The 17860-nt window shown below is 40.0% G+C and overlaps 1 protein-coding gene across 2 annotated transcripts in view; it reads right to left on the bottom strand.

Annotated features, from left to right (window-relative positions):
• HHAT (hedgehog acyltransferase) overlaps nucleotides 1–17860 on the bottom strand; it is a 162496-nt gene that overhangs the window by 53517 nt on the left and 91119 nt on the right. The window contains exon 11 of one of the 2 annotated variants that reach the window (XM_055725931.1): nucleotides 16132–16276. The exons of the other annotated variant lie outside the window; for it this stretch is intronic. Coding sequence (XP_055581906.1) covers nucleotides 16132–16276 — 145 coding nt within the window. The remainder of the gene's footprint in view (nucleotides 1–16131; nucleotides 16277–17860) is intronic. 2 annotated transcript variants of the gene reach the window in all.

Raw genomic sequence — 17860 nt, 5'->3', positions numbered from 1 at the left:
TTTTTTGGTTTAGAAATGAAGTAAAAGAGTAAAAGAAAAAATGGTCAGGGTAGCACAGCTAGAGCCTGCAGGCTTAACATCTTTGCTAGATCTTAGCTGGACTTCATTAAACTACAGTAGTCTACTGCATTCTGCAGTCTACAGCCTGATGACCGCTGTTGTAGGTTACCAGTTTCAGCAGAAACTGGGAAAGCTTTACAGGTGCTCTAACCTCTACTAGCAATGAAAAAGTTGTCTTCATTACTGGAGAGCCCAAAGAGCTGTTTCTCTCCTGTCCACCAAACTTCTTTTCAGCAAATCAACACTGACAAGAAAAAACCCGATCTGTTTCCAGCTGTAACAGACATGAGAGTTTTGATAGCTGAAGCAACTTTCACAGGCTATGTTTCTCTATGTGACATTAACAATGATCACAAAAGATTTAGTTTACACCTCAAATCAGCATGTGTGTAATTCACAAGCTGCATCAATGCACCCTGTGCTGTGGCCTCTCTGTACAAACCAACAAAGGTGTTGCCTCTACAACACCAACAAAGGCTGTGGTCCAACACAAAACCCAGTATTAACCCAAATCAAAGTTTTTACCACAAAAAAGTGATCTTAAAAACAAAGTGTTCTTGGATATCTACTGGATTTGTTAACTGGCATTCATGGTTATGTGCTGTTATACATATTGAAAAGGATTAAATCATGAACTGCCTTGATGCACTTCCTCAATACTGGCTCCACAATCCTGCAGCCTTGGGAGACGGCCTTTGCAGCTGACTCAACTATGGAGAGCTGCCAGCAAAGCCAGTCAGAACAGCAATGATTGAAAGTGTTGAAGAAGAAAAAGAAAAAAGAATAATTTTAAAACTTGAAGGAAAGGGGATGAACAAGAATTTGGTCAAAGTCAGAATAGCACTTCCTTGGATGTATTAGTATCTCAGATAGCAGATGCCAGTAATTTCACAGATTTAGATCTTCACCAGAAGCTCTGAACCACCCCTGGTGCTACAGAAGGCGATCTGCACCTACCCTTTTACAAAGCATTAAGAAAACCCCAACAAAACAAAACAAAAAAGCAGAAAGAAAGAAAAATGCCCCTAATTACAATTTGTACTAGCTGCATTACAGTGCCAAGGCCAGTTACCTTGCTGAGGTTATCCCTGGCAGCTGTGTCAGTGCCAGCCATGCAAGCTGAAGCAGCTACCCGTGAGATGTGAATCTGCACTCTGCTTTTATAGATTTAAAGTGTTGGTCCATATTACATTTTTAAGTAGTTATAACTTATTCATTCAATGGAATGTGCTCTTGCAGCAAGCTGCTGATCCCTCTGGTATCTTGTGCTGCACAATACAGCATCCATGTTCCTTGTGCTACTTTGCAGTGTGACTGTCTGCTCCACAAACCAGTGAAATAAAAGGAAATGGGCAACAGCTTTTCTCCACGCAAAGAAAGAGTGAAAAGCTTATGCAAAAGCCATGGAGGAAATATGTGAAGACAATGCACGTCTCTCTTCAAGGTTTATTCTGCATGAATTTGCAGTGTGGAGAAATGCTTAGGCCAGACCTTTTGGCTGGATCTGTGTTTCCATTTATTTTTTTCTGTCCTCCTTCATAGGCATCATCATCTTTTAATCTCCACTGGAGCTTTAGGAGGAACTGAGAATACAGCTCCATTCCTTCAGAGCAGCAGTCAAAACAATACTAATTAGCTTATGTCTTTTGTTGTTCTCATGCTTTAGTTGTTAAGTCAAAATATCTGACTCCTCTGTCAATAGTAGAGTGCAGAAACTAAACCCATATTTGTAAGATAAAGAAATAATGACTGCTTCCTCAGTTCCATTACATCCATCACAGGAATTAAATCCTGCTGTTCCAGAGAGGTGTAACATTATGTACTACCCTATGCAATTATGCAGTACTGCCCAGAAATTATGTCTTGCCCTATGCATGAGGGTATTCACCATAGTCAAAGTCAGCAACAAATTAACTGATCAGATTATCAATGAGGCCCAGGAAGCTTTCATTCCTGCCAAGAACTTCCCCAGTCCTGCTAAAAGAGAAGCAAAAGGACCGTATTTACACAACCTTGCCCCTTCTAGCTTGCACTGCTCAGACTGAGGTGTACTGGTTCTCACTGTAACAAAAGCTTTTGCATTCCTGCACAATCCAGACCTGCCCTGCTCCTTACACATTTTTTCCCCAAGCATCTGGTACTGAGTGCTAGCATGATACATGATACCACATAAGACAGCCCTTTGAGTGTGCCAGAGCTGGCCAACGTGCTAAAACTCGGTCCACATGACAGTCTGCCACAATGCTGAAAGAATATTTGCACTTTTTTAAAAGACCTTTGAGGGTCTTCAGCCACAGCTTACTTGTAAGAACTGAATTAGTCCCAGCTAACTAACCAATACTGTTTCCTCTGTTTCTCCTGCATGCCCATCCAAGTAAAATGCAGACAGACCCTCAATGTCTGGCGTGAAACCCCTCCTCTCCACTGGTAAGGTTAGCCATTATCAGTGTATCGTACGGCTGCCTGCAACAAGAAATTAATTCGGGAGCTCAAGTTATAACCATTATGTGTTTTCATGGAAGGAGGATTTAGTGAATAGGACTCACGATTCCTGATTTCGCCATCTAATTGTGCCCCTGACTTAATATGCAACACTGGCCAAATCACATTATGAGGGTTGTATTAAACTGGGCACAATACCATTTACACACCTCAGTGTGGTTTCTGGCATGTGGACAAAACCCAGCTGCTAAATACAGTAATCTGCTCTCATAGAATTATGAGTCAATTAATGTTAAAAGGCTCTTTGGGGAATACTGATGGTTTTCCATCAGGGCTCTAGTGATGGTTTTCCCCTGAGGGTCTCAATTGATCCTTCTTTGGGCTCTACATGCCAACTCACAGGGGCACTTCCCGTATTAGTCATGCAGATGTCATGTTATTTCTGATGAAGCTGTAACCAGTCTCTGTAAGAAAATACTGGAACAGAGAATCTCATTCTGTTAGGATATCTTTAGTAAGGGATCAGAATAGGGATAAGGAATAAGATCAGCTAGAGTGAGACTGCTTTGGCTACTGGAAATAATATCCAAACCACCATGTGAATGCTGCTTCAGGCACATCTGGCACATGACAAAAACTGAATCCCTAACTTTTTTCATAGCTTTTATGCAAGAGCTCTGGTTTCAAATGACCAAACTATTGACAAGAGCGAGAGTTCAGTCTCCAAGCTTATTCCACTGCTAAAGCAGCCTGCAGACCTACCTGAATACTGCTGAATTCCTGCTAAACAACAGCAATTCTATGTGAACCCTTCTTCCCAGTTTGTATACCAGAGGCACAGAAAAAACTATCGGGTGGTACAAACCCTCAGTTGCTCCTGACCTGGAAAAAAATTGAACTTAAGCTAAAGTGGAAGAGTGTACATGCCATTAGTAATTCTCTAGTTTTTCAGCCATTTAATTTTCCATGTACAGGCAGAATGTTCTTAAACATTTAAATATGCTATTTAGGCAAGAATGAGCAAGTTTTCTCCTGTCTCGATACTGGAGTAAAAAGTAAGATATCCACACACTGGACTTCATCTGTAACTAATGGTGCCCATGTCTTGAAGACTATATTGTTCCACATGTATGTTTTAATTTCTGATTTGCTACACTAAAAACATAACTGAAGCAGTTTTTATACACAGAAATGAAGGAATATAAAAACTTTCTCAGCTCCGTGCAACAGACATGCTAGAATAAGGATCACCATTTTAAGCATTTAAAATTACAGGTAATAGCAACTGGGATAGCATCAAGAATATCTGATAAGATGGTTTTCAACTATTTATGTACAAATCATGAAACAGAAGATGCCTTCACTATAAATATTACTAACAGACAGAAGGGCTGGCAAAGCATCACAATCACAAGGTACAAGTTTGAAATATTTTCAGTTATTTGCAAACTATTCCTCACTGCAGGATGCATATTAACCTGCAGGTAATAAACCAACACGCTTACACTTTTCTTTCAATGTTAAGAAATACTAAAGATGATGGCTTTCCTTCTGAACGATGCAACTACTTCAATAACACTTTACTACTATTTCTAAAGAGACAAACAACCCTCTCCCACAACACACCAAGGTTTGAAGGTTTCTCCAATCTAGATGCAAGATAAATCTTTATGCAGACATAGAAGTCCCATCATCAGAAGAATTTTTATTGATACTTTGTATTACAATACAGAAGTCACTCTTCTCCCAGGACTGCTTCAAAGCCTAAGTTAGCATTTACAGAAGGATTATTATATTTGATAGAAGGCTTACCTGTGGGTCTAACAAAAACCACATGAAAGAGGACAGAAGTAATAAAAGCCAATAGTCCAATGTTATTATATGATTAGGAGCGTGAATTTTAACAATACAATAAACCTATGATGTTTTTTTATCGGGTTTTGCATGCAAGCTGCAAAAATAAAGAAGCAGCTTGAAAAAAAGGTATCAAAACAAATCAGTTGTTAGAGCATGTTTTCTACTTAAGACACTTAAATACTGGTGTGTTACTCCTTAACTACAAATGACTCACACCATTTATTGCTAACTAGTAGAATGGGCAAGAATACATGGGTCTGGCAGCTTGACAGTGATTTGTGGAAAATAAACTCGGGTATCTATCTCAACAACTCTCAGAAATAAAACGGATCTTGTTAAAGCATGGAGGACTCAGATATTTGTATCAGGCTTTTAAGCTAACCTACTAACAATGAAAATTCAACACCTAGGCAGATATCCCCAACCTAATGAGTCACAACTGGGTTTCAGTGCATGCTGTCCTTGTATTAGGAAATTTAGAAATGAGAAAAGGGAAAGATAAAATGGAAGACACTTTATTAAATAAAAACTACCCTAATATTAGAAGTCCATTACTTTCTTGGAAGAAACATTCTTGAAGGAATTTCCCTGCTCTGAAGTTTATAACTATTTCACTACAGAGTGAACAGCAAGCATCAGATGTCATCTGTAACAATAACTGGAAATACTTACAATGACCTCCAACTTTACAACTGCATTTAAGACATCACTATGTTTTGCTTTTATTTAGCCTAGTATCTCAGCTGCATTCTGTTACTTACACACACACATACACGCACTAAACAGAAAAATGTAATCTTTCTGGAATTATTGAACTTGACTCTGGGAACTGGGCCATTTAGTACTCCAAATCCAACTGGCCTCACAGAGCTTAGGCAGTCCTGGCCCGTGCATTTCAAAACCGTGTATTCAAATGGTCACTGGAAGTCACACACATGATAGCACTGGAGAGCACCGTATACCAGGGATGCAGGCAGCCTCTGCAGCCCACAGAACTGAGGTTTTAGGTTAAGAGACAGATATTTCTCCATTTTCTCAGAGGAAGACAGTGCCCAAAGAGATCAAAAAAAGTAGTAGAGACTCATGTTTCCCTGCTTATCCATCCTTTACAGGTGCCACACTGAACAGCAAGATCAAAAAATCTCAGCTGTTTAGGGGGAAGACACACTTCTGCCCTCCTGGTGCTTCCTTTAGGACATCAGAGCTCAGTTTGCTCCACTGTATGGTGCCGTTTGCCAAAGGGTTTGATCAAGTCCACATAAAGTTTGATATATTCCATGTTGGGCATGAACTTAAATCCCAACTCTGCACAGTTTCAGAGCCTTGTAGACCTGGACCAAGTGCACTAAAAAACCATGCCACAGCATGCCATTTAGTAAGAAACCTAATGATGTGAGCTAGTTTCACAGAATTGCCAGCATTTATGCAGGGGTAAGTATATAAATCTTATCAGATATGGGTACAATGTTTTGCTCTCTCCCTCTCAAAAAAACACCAACACCCAACCCAAAACTCTACACAAAAAATGAACAGCCAAGACAGTGAGACACAACCTAATCAAATCAGTCCGTTTTTGCAGGATTCTTGTACTTTTAGTTCTTCTATTCTTTAAAGCAGTGGCTATTTAAGGATAGTTGAAATGAATTCATACAGAGATGAAAAGAAAGATGCTAAAATAGTATGAAACAACTATCTTTGCTTGTGAACCCAGAACAGAATCATAGACAAAACAGCATTAGTGTAAAAAAGTTGCCTATTTATGCAGCAGAACTCCACTATAGCGTAGCAAAAACTCCTGTCAAGCTTCCTTGCTGAGAAAGATAAGCTCTTAACTGCTTTTCATTCCTGTTGCACAGGCAATGCAACTTTTAGAAGAGGATCAGCCTTCTCTGTGGCCCATGCACCTTCACAACAGAATTGTTAAGAGCATCTCAGACTTTGCTGCTAGACATGCAAGAGCCACAATGAACACAGCTTGAATTTCCAACCTCAAGCTGATATGCAGGGCTGGCATTTGGAAAAAAAAGTGTCTTTTTTTCCTGTAAGCTGAGAAAATTTGATCTAGCAGGCTCCAAGTGGCAGTAATTGTGGAACCCCACAATGCTGTGTTAACACCACTTTTCAGGAAATAAACAATTTAGAAAGTTGTCATGAAAGTCTCAATGACTGTAAAGTTAAATACAGCTGAAGTTCCAGTTCCTGCTGTTAGATAGTTACTTTCTGTATTTGGGAACTGTTCTCTCAATAAGCATTTGAAAAAAGTGAAAGAGTCAGGACTAGTTCACATTTGAAGACAGATGAAAGAAGCTGACAGAAGAAAGAAATAGGATTCAACAATGGGATAGAAGTAGCAGCTACAAGACTGCTCAAAATTTCTGAACAAGGGAAAAGAAAAAGATTGCATCATTCTTCAGAGAACTTCTCTCAATGGTTGCAAGTCTTAGCTGAAATTATAGCTCTTATTAATCAGTTACATACGTGCCACCACATCCATGAGTTAATTTACGTTCAAATTTCCCAATAAGCATAGTGATAGAGTAAGTACAAAACAGCAATTCAAGTATTTTATACCAGGCTATGTTAGTGAGACTTTTTCTGTGTATGGCAAAAATACAGGGGAATGAGAAGGCAAAACTGTGAGCATCCTCTGCCCTCCTAAGGCTGTTGGCTGGGCTATTTTTCATGGCTCTTAAGTGCAATGGCAGGGAAGACAAACAGCCATCACTACTTCCTCTGCAATATATGGCCAAAATTGTATCTCTCCCCTTAACAATGAGGACGAGCAGGACCTGGAGTGGAAAATAAAGCTAACTATCCTCAAAAATTACTCTTGATGGTAATTGTAGCAAAAAAGAGATGACATATCCACAGCCACATTCCCATCTTCCACTGCTGCTTCTGGAAGCAACAACACTGCTCCCTCTGGCAGCCCTCAGCCCCAGTCCCTCCTGTGTAATCTACAACTCACAGGGGGAATGAGGAGTCCTATTGCTGTCTTGTTAGCAATTCCCAAAGAACAGTTGCAAGAAAACGTGGTTCCAAGGGTATTCTTACATGGCCCTTTGACACATCTGTCATTGTATATTATACGCATAAGGACCCCAAAGAGAAAGACATTTTAGAGGTGTTACAAGGTATTTTTTAAAAACACCCCAAACCCCATTCTCCCATGAATTTTAAAACCATTCCCATCCTCTCACTTCTTTGCTGAGATCTGCTATAGGAATTACAAGCTGAATTACATGTTGACAAGCAGTCATGAAGTCATGGCAATTTTAAGCTTTTTAAGACAAAAACTAGTTTTATATTTTATGTTCATGCTGTGTTTAAAGACATGAAGAGTCTACACATTCAAGCAGCTAAAGAGTATGCTAAAACAGCGCATACTGATCTACTACACCAGCAGAACAGGCATGTTTGGCAGTATCATTCATTCCAGCTTCCACACAAAACATTGCTACCAGCAAGGTTACAGCTGTATGATGGACTTGGCCAACCCACTACACCAGCTCATCATACCATCCTACACTTCACTGGCATCATTACAATGATAAGAAAAAGGTTGTACAAACCTTGCCCAAGTCATTGAAGATCTGGGGATGTTTGGACTGTGAACAGGAAAGCTCATTAAGTAGCAAACTTATCTTTTATAAAAAGAGCTGCAGATTGCCAAAGAGGCATTGCAATGTAGGAACAACTCCTTATTTTCTGTGTGCGTTGTAGTTTACTTAGTTCTCCAAGTCACACACAACATAATGCACAACGCTGAACATGCAGTCACAGTGTAGACTCCCCTGCATTTTTGTACTTGGAAATGCCATAATTAAAATAAAAGCTTTTAACATGGTATATGGGAAGTTTATTCTTTGTGACTGATTCTGACCCTGCAATCATATTGATCCTAGCAGACGTGTCTGCACATGTTCTGGGACTTTCTAGATAGATGGATCTTTCTGCATCGGTACGATTGCACGATCAGGTCCTAAGACTGTAAAGATAAATGGTAAACTACAGAGATTGAACAGCAACAGCTGAATTTAAACATAGCAATGCTCCAACAGTTTTCACATAGAATAGAGGCTCAAATTGACATGATTCAACAGAAAATGGCAGAACATGCTTTATTGTTTCAACTCTAATGAAAATCCCCCCAAAATCATGTGAATATTTGCTTTTATACAGCTCCCATCCTTTGGGAGGTGAAAGAGAAAAAAAAATAAAAATCACTGCCTCCTTATTACTGCAGACCAAAATTCATTTTTCTTGGTATTTTGCCAGTTCAGTTCACAATGAACTGCACCCACCAAGCAAGGTCATATAAATGATTGTAAAAACAAGTTTCCTTTGTGCATGAAAAGGAATGAATCATTTGGAAAAATGTGACAACTTCAGTACTATTCCTGCCACTATGTATTATTTTTCTAAATTATGCAATCCATCAATATAGCATTCATAAATGTATTTTTGGGAAATATGACCTTAAGTAAGTTTCTGCATAACAGCACTGAGTGGGATTTTTCAGTGAAAGAGAAAGTCTGGAGGAACAGGAATGCTGGAAGTCCATATGCCTGCTACTCTACAGCAGAAGCTTCCAAACCAAAACAAGGGCCACATGAAAAACAAATGATGACAACTCTGCACAACCATTAAGTAGCCCTCTTTTTTCTTTCAGCTGCAAAGAAATCTGAATGAAGGCTTTGCAAGAGATGCACAGAATGGACAGCAAAGTATCACACAGTCACAGGGATGTCTCAGCTGACAGGTCTTGTGGCCTCCTTTGAGGTTCTTCAATACATGATTTCATTCTTCCTGCACGTTTAAGCCCCTTCATAGCTAGATGTTTACAGATATTGCTGCTACCAACCTCAGAAGTTGTTGAAGTGCAATATTGCTCCTAATACATCATTATACATAACCTGGAAACACCTCAGAGTCAAAAAGTCCAACAAATCCCTGTTTAGTAACAAGTTCTAACTACTTTGCTCCAACTCCTTTTGTTAGCTTCCTTCAGCTCTTAAAATGTGTCAAACCTGTTAACTAAGTCAACTAGCAATATTCAGATATTCTGAAGGGAGAAACGGTGTTGTATGAACTGCTGATCATTCTGAGCTGTTTTTCCTACACTCATTATTGCAACAAATGAGGCATATGATCAGCAACATACCTAATGTGTAGACATGACCTTACATGAGCCAGACAAGAGCATATAGCAACTGATACAGGAGTCTCATCTTTTTTTGTTATTGGCATCTCATACAGCGCTGGAACTACACAATAAGTAACTCATGGTTTCTAAATAATTTAGTTGTTGAGCATAGAAAGGCATCTCAACCACTAGTATACAAGTGACTTCTTGTAAAAAAAGGACTTAATTTCAGAGTCTTCAAAATCAAGGGCAATACTTCTAAATGTAACAGCAGCCCAGGATGATGCCTTGAAGGATCCTGAGATAACCTTTCCACTCTCAATTCCATTCACTAAATTATTTACATAAAATAAATATAAATCCTGAGAATAATCTTCAGCAGTGTGATATACTGTCATTAGCAAACAGCATCATTTTAATTTGATGTCGTAAGATAATGGTCTAGTGGTTCTGCCAAAGCAAGCCAAAAATTACACATTTATGCATGTTACACCAAATGTGTTACACCAAACTCTTTGGTTCACTCAAAACTCTGAATCTTGTATGCCATTATAATGGAAATTTCCACATGTAAATCCATGTCTTAAGATGTTCTGTGAAATAGAGTTTGAGATAGTGCTGCCCAGCTGTGAAGAAGTCCAAAGGCTTTCTGCCTCCATAAAGTAGGTCAGGTAATCACCCAGTAGTATATGAGAAAGTCTTTTCTTTTCCCTGTGAATTAACCAAATAACTGAATTCTGATCAGCATAAAACCTGATTTTGCTTCAAAGCAAGCCAAAAGGGAAAACTGGAGGCAAAATAAAGGCTTTACCATCCTCAATTAGTGCACAAATATTGGACACTGAGAAATAAGCTTTAGTTTTGCATAGTACAGTTGGCTTTAAATGCTCTCAGAAATTTATCTAATGAAATATTCATATACAACACGATGCATTTAATCCTAAATGCTAGAAGAAAAGAGCAAGAAACTGCAAATAATTTCAGACATCTCCATGACAGTATTTGTTGGTAGTTTAAAACTGCACCGTGATTTCCACTAAGCTGCACCTCAGCCGCAGCACTATGGGCTTTTTTTTCCTCATTCAATCATCGAACTTCAAAAAGAAACTGTTACAAAATGTTACTGAAACTGCATTTTTGCACATTACCATGGTCCTTAACTTACTGAAGAAATACATAAATCTAAAGAAAAATCCTGCTGTGCTGTACGCAGATTTCTCTTCTACATAAACAGCTGTATCTGTTGACAAACCACCTAAAGAAAACAGATCTTGGAACAGGTCTAGAGGCCCATCAGAGGTTCCTCCTACACCACGATGAAATCAGTATTTTCTACATTGCTTGACAGATTTTGTCTACCTGGAGACTGTCCTCCGAAGATGACAATCCAACAGCTTACCTAGGTAACGTTTATCAATACTTTCCACGCCTTATGGTTTGAAAGTTTCTCCCACCTCAACTAAAGCTTTCTTGCTACAATTTACAGGGATTTTCTTCTCCTGACCTCCCCAGCAATACAGAACAGCTTGTTAACATTTTCTTTGTAGAAGCTTCTGTGTACCTATTTCTCCCCTCAATACTTTCAAAACAAAACAAAACAATGCCAGGGTCATGGCTCCTATGCTTCCAATCACTTTGGCTGTACATCCTTCTCCCTGTCAGATGATCATTATTTTTTTAATATGCAATAACCAAAACCAGGCATATTTTAACTTTAACCTTCAGGACATCACGTAGGAGAAGAGGTTATTTTATGCATTTTACACTGCTGTCAATGCATCTTAGCGTATGGTCTATTTTTGTTTTAAGTGGTATGACACTGTTGATGCACAAAGACTGCAGTCTGGTAGGACAGTCAGATACCCTTCATTGCAAGACTTCTGCCCAGCCAGCCATTCTGTACTCCTGCGGTAAATAATTTCTAACCAAGGGTGAAATTCACTCTTAGCTGGATAGCTACTAAAGGACACTCAATCTAATCTAAACTACCTGGTACAAAATGCCTCTGAGTTCAGGGAGGAGTGACAATGCATCTCATCCCGTGCTAAGACAGATGTATGTGGGATGCACTGTCCTCAAGAGAGGCATTCCTCACAATTTAGCAAGGTAAATCAGAAAGCTAAAAGTACTGGTTTATAATTAACTTAAATGATGGCTGTCCAACTTCCAGACAGCTTTACGAAGTACAACACACCTGACATGCACTGTGTGCTTTCCTCGTTGATCTGGGCTCTGTTCCTTGCAAACCAGAGAAAGGGCAGGAAGCATTTTATACTTTTATCACCCAATATACTTGTATCCCCGGCCCAGCTTAATGCCTTTGGCCATGCTTGCTAGGATAATTCAGCCTCTTAACTAAAAGCACTGCACAGTGCTGGTCCCAGGAGAAAGCCCAGCCAAAGAGAACCTCCCTCATTGGAGTCTCTCATTTTGAAGTGAAGTATCACTTGGAATACAGGATTAAAACCAGTTTGTTACACAGAAGATATTTCTCCCGCTTTCTTATTAGAATGACACTGTCTCATATGAGAAAAGCCTTAATAAAAAAGTCAAAGCAAATGCTTGCTGTGGGAACTTTTCTCTTTGTAAATGGCTTATGGGGCCAAGTTAAGTTTTAGAAACAAACACTAAGGCTGGTCTGAACAGTTTGAGAGCAAATTTAAAAAACAAATACTCGTGCATGTAAGACACACATACCCTGCTCTCATTTTAAAGGCAAATAGATTTAATTTCTTTTTCACAAGAGTAGAGCAAATGCTAAAAATTCTACCTGGCATATTCAAATATAAACTCTCATTGTCAGTGGGAGTCGGAAGCTGTGGAAAGCACTGCCAAGGCACTGCAGAAGAGTTCAAGTACCAGTCAAGCAAGAACTCTGGGAAAAAAGAAGGGATAACTATGGCATAGCAAGTGGCATTGCAGCATCCAAAGCTTACCACATATGAGAAACCACCTTATCTAAATCCTGTTCCTAGAAAGCAATCCACAAAGCTTTGATAACAAAGGTAGCTCACTTGCACGGTCCTCCTTGCACTTACTGTGCTGTCCTGGGATTTAACCGCTGTCATACCCACGTCCTCTACTCCCCACCCTCGGACACCTGTATAGGTTTTTGGTAACACTCAGTCTTTGCAAAAGAACACAGCAGAACCTCTTCAGTAACCAAAGAGCAAAACTAGAAGTGCATCGTGTACATCTTCAGCTTCAGCAAAAAAAAAATCCCTTGCCAGATTTCTTGACTACTCTTGACAAGACACTGATGGGAGGTTGTCATGGGTTTGCATGGCAACGGTTTGGTAGCAAGGGGGCTACAGGTGTGGCTTCTGTGAGAAGATGCCAGAAGCTTCCCCCATGTCCAATGGAGCCCATGCCAGCTGGCTCAAAGATGGACCCACTGCTGGCCAAGGCCAAGACCATCAGCAATGGTGGTAGCACCTCTGGGATAACATATTAGGAAGGAAAATAAATAAATAAATCTGTGCCAGCAGAAGAGAGGAGTGAGACTATGCGAGAGCAACCGCTCTGCAGCCCCCCAGGTCGGTGCAGGACGGGGGGCAGGAGGGGCTCCAGGCACCGGCGCAGAGATGCCCCGGCAGCCCGCGGTGGAGCCCACGGTGGGGCAGGCTGTGCCCTCAGCCCATGGAGGTCAGCGGGAGCAGATCCCCACCTGCAGCCGGGGAGGACCCCACGCCAGGGCAGGGGGTGCCCAAAGGAGGCTGTGACCCCATGGGAAGCCCAAGCTGGAGCAGGCTCCTGGCAGGACCCGTGGCCCCATGGAGAGAGGAGCCCAGGCTGGAGCAGGGTTGCTGGCAGGGCTTGTGACCCTGCAGGGACCCACGCTGGAGCGGTCTGCTCCTGAAGGACGGCACCCCGCGGGAGGGACCCACGTGGGGCAGTTTGTGAAGAACCGTGGCCCCTGGGAAGGACCCATGTAGGAGAAGTTCATGGAGGACTGTCTCCTGGGGGAGGGACCCCAGGCTGGAGCAGGGGAAGAGTATAAGGAGGAAGGAGCGGCAGTAACAACATGTGAACTGACCACAACTCCCATTCCCTGTTCCCCTGTGCTGCTCAGGGGGAGGACGTAGAGAAATCAGGAATTATGTTAAGCCCGGGAAGGAGGGAGGAGTAGAGGGAAGGTGGTTTTTTGTTCTGATTTGAATGGTAATAATTAACTAATTTCCCCAAGTCGAGTCTGTTTTGCCTGCGATGGTAATTGCTGAGTGATCTCCCTGTCCTTTTCTTCTCTCCCTGGTCCAGTTGAGGAGGGGAGTGATAGAGTATTAAGTCAGGGTCAAACCACCACAGAGGTCAACATCTGTGCTTATCAAAGTTCTTCAATATCATAGTGCACAAGAGAAAATCTTCATGCATGGGAACTTTGTATTGCTTGCATCACACCAGAAAGTGTAAAAATAAAAACTCAAATGAAACATCCCCTGCCCCACAGAACTTACCCAGTACCACCACCCTTACTTCTTCAAACAAGTCAAGCAAATCCACATTTATTTTTTAATGAGGGTAATGATAAAAACTTGAGTTAAAAGCAAGCAACTAGATCATTTCATCTGTCCTTGGGCTGACAAAAGAATGACCAAGGAGTATATATTGTAGTATTTAGTTTGGTCTGAATATATTGCTGAATTGGATTCACCAAAACAGTGCAGACTATACACAAATTTATCTTTATCTTCTAGCACTGCACTCTCCAAATATATGTGTAGATTTTTGTTGCATTTCCTACAGACCAGCACTTAAATTTACTTTAAATTTAAGGCCATAGTTCTGGATAGTCCTTCTGGATTTGACTAGCCCTCAAATCTCAGCATTTGTTCCACAGCAGAAAAAACACGATGGAGCAGGCGTGCTGATGCAATAAGATCTTAAAGGATATTTAAGTTTGTACACTTGCGTTGTCAGAACCATAATGCAGTAATAGAATATGCTCACAGTCATTTGTGTGATCTAAGGATACAGGCATATAAAGCTTAACACTGAGATTTCTACTAGTAGAGTATAAGCTGCACTAAGCAAAAGCTTTTACATTCTTAAAATAATTTGATTAACATCTCATGGAAACAAAGTTGCAAATAACTAAACTAATTTGCTATTCCCATCATTGACAACCTGTTACCTAATACCGAAGTAACTATAAGTACTCAAGCCATATGCAGAGCAATAGACCAAAGAACTATTAAAAAACCTCCACCAAACCAAATCTAGAAAAACAATCAATAATTGATCTGGTTTAATTAAATACTGTTCTACTTGATGAAACATTGTCCTTCATCAGACACAAACCCCAGCATTCTGTCAACTGCTAATCCTTCCAAAAAGGAAGGCGTGCTTTCTCCATTTATAATACACAAATTGCATTAAGAAAATAATATGCATGAAGCTATAAACCTGAAATGGACAATTTCACTAGTGCTTTTTTTTTAATAGATAAGAAGTGATGTCTAACTTTACTTCTAAAGTTAATCCTGCTGCAATTTTTTTCTACTGAAACTATTAGCCAACTAATTGGGAGGAAACAATTTAAGAGAAAATGAAGACTTTTTAAGAGAACAGAAAATAAATCTCACACTTTTTAAAACCCAAACATTAGCAAGTATTTTACCCCATCTCTGTTTAGTATTAACAAAAAGCTTCACTATATTTTATGCTGAAAATGTATCTTTCTTAGGGCTGTTTGTATGGGGTTTTTTGCTTGAACTCAGAAGATAAATCATTCAATTTATGTACATAACTTCCTCTTAAAGAGTTTAATTATTTTAGGTTGCTTAAGTAGGACCTTGGAACTCCAGAGCTAATCTCCAAACCCTTGCAAGAAAGAAGAGGAAAAAACACTGCATGAAGGAGCAATAGACGAACGGTGGTCTTTGTAGGACAGTACTTCTGTGCACAGAAACCTATTAGTACCTCCCTCATGAGCAAGAAACACACCTTTACAAGATCTTTATTTGACAAGGTGGGGCTCTGGCAGCAACAAGAACCTAAGAAGAAAACTGGTCCTGCTTACACTGAGCTCTGACAAAAATACCAAAGCTGGATTTGTCTCCTGAGTCAGCTCACAGCACAATGCTGCATACTGCTTATTCAGAAACACCACAGACTGATATTGGCAGCAAAGTTCCCCTGTCCTCAAATCTCATCCTCAAGTTAGGAGGTCCCTACACCCTTACAAAAAATCCACTACAAAAAAACCCCTTAATTGCTCACCTATGCCGTAGTATGCAGAACTCATTCACTAACCTTCCACAGAATCTATGGGGTTGGCTTTAACACACCTGTTCTTACAGTTGTACATGAAATGCAGAGCAGGAAGAAAAATAAGAAATTCAAGCTGACTAACTTGTCACACACTTATTTGATCTTTGGTGATTTCACTGACAGAGAAGCCTGATAACTCTCTTTATAGACTCGATGGGAGAAAGGCAATGTTTCTTTGTAGTCACGCAGCCTGCACAGTTATTTAGATTTTGTCCAACATATTTTTGATGGTTTTGAACAGGAACAGAAAAAAGGTTACTCCCGGTTAGTGCACTGGGAGAAGAACCTGGCTCAGCCCACTCAAGGTAACATTTTCAAAGTTCTGTTACCTAAAAAGCACATAAAAATAAACTTGCCTTCCATAAAGATCCTGTTCCAGTAGATTTTTCCAACATGATTTCCTCCAAGAAATATTAGATTTGATAAAATCAACATTGAAGTGCTAACAGATGCTAGGACAGCATGAAGTCGACGACGAATTCTTGGCGAGAAGAAACGCTCCTGAGGGGCAAAACAAAAGCTGCAGATGAAGTTAACAACCCCTACAATTTTTCAAGCAATGTTAGAAAAAGACATTGTAGTTACAACAAACAACATTTACACAGAAGTGCAAAACCTTATAGAAGAGACCCCAAAGATTTTAGAATATCTACCAGAACTCCTAACAATGCCACTGAAGTTTTGGTAAGACTACATGATAAAAAGTGATGTTGAATCATAGCTGAGGTTGGAAGGGACCTCTGGAGGTTACCTAGGAAGGTCATCAGAACAGGGCCAGCTAGAGCAGGCTGCTCAGGACTGTGTCCAGTCAGGTTTTGAATATCTCCAATGATGGAGGCTGCACAACCTTGCTGGGCAACCTGTGCCAGTGTTTAACTACCCTCATAACAAAAGATTCTCTTACATTTAAACAGAATTTCTTGTCTTTCAGTTTGTGCCCATTGCCTTTTGTCCTGTCAGTAACTACCACTGAGAAGAGTCTGGCTTTACCTTCTTCACCCCTACAATTAGGTAATTATGCACATGGATAAGATCCCTGCCTGAGCCTTCTCTTCTCTGGGCTGAACAGTTCCAGCTCTCTCAGCCTCTCCTCTTATGGCAGATGCTTCAGTGCCTTCACCATTTTTGTGGCCCTTTGCTGCACTCACTCCAGCAAGACCATGTGTATCCAGTTCTGGACTCCCCACTACGAGACACAGTTCTATATATTCTATGTCTTAACTCTTTTCTTATTAAATGTACTCCTTGATGAATATTTGCTGATGGACATAAACAGTAACAACATGCTTCTGGGGTGAATAATACCATCCAATAGGTTTCAAGATGGAGCAAAGCACTTCAGTACAAAACAAACAGCATCAAACAACTTAATGCTTTGGTTGATTAATAAGACGTTACTGAAAGATTCTAGAATCAGATCAGAACTGGTTATAGCAATAAATCTTAATAAATAGATACCTCCATATACAAAAAGATTTAAATAAACATGCAATCCCAAATTTATTTCGGTGCAAATATTACTGTTCATGTTCAAGAAGCGTCAATACCTGTTGTAAAGTTTTTGGTATGGTTATTCTAATGATACAAATAAAGTAGGTCTCTCTCCACTATTTACTAGTTTACATTTTTCTGAATCTATATTTTGCATTATCACCTGAGGCAGGACTGCAGCACGGAGACTGCAAAAAGATGGTGAAAGAAGGATGAGAAAATTTTAGCTTCCTCTAGTATTCAGTTGTTAGAACAAATTTTAAAGAACGTTATAGCACATCACAAGGAAATACTGTCTCATTACTGCATAAGGACAAATAACTTGTTCATCATGTCCCCAGGCTGAAAGCCTCTTTACATAGTGCCTGAATCTGCAAAAGACCGAAAGCTTTGTGTGAAGTGATAAGCATTTGCCAGGGCACAGGAACTAAGGAAAACACCAGGAGCTGCTCAGCCTTCATGTCATAAACAGTGATGTTGCAGAAAACAATGTCTTGTGATGGCAGCATCAAAAAAAAAAAAAAAAAGAAAAAAGAAAAAAAAGCAGCAATTAATCCTTAATAGCTGCAGCCAGAACCAGAATTCATGTTCACA

Source organism: Falco cherrug, chromosome 13, assembly GCF_023634085.1.
Source record: "Falco cherrug isolate bFalChe1 chromosome 13, bFalChe1.pri, whole genome shotgun sequence".
Taxonomy (NCBI): Eukaryota; Metazoa; Chordata; class Aves; order Falconiformes; family Falconidae; genus Falco; species Falco cherrug.
Note: the sequence above shows the minus strand (reverse complement) of the source record. Positions and strands in the feature narration are given on the sequence as shown.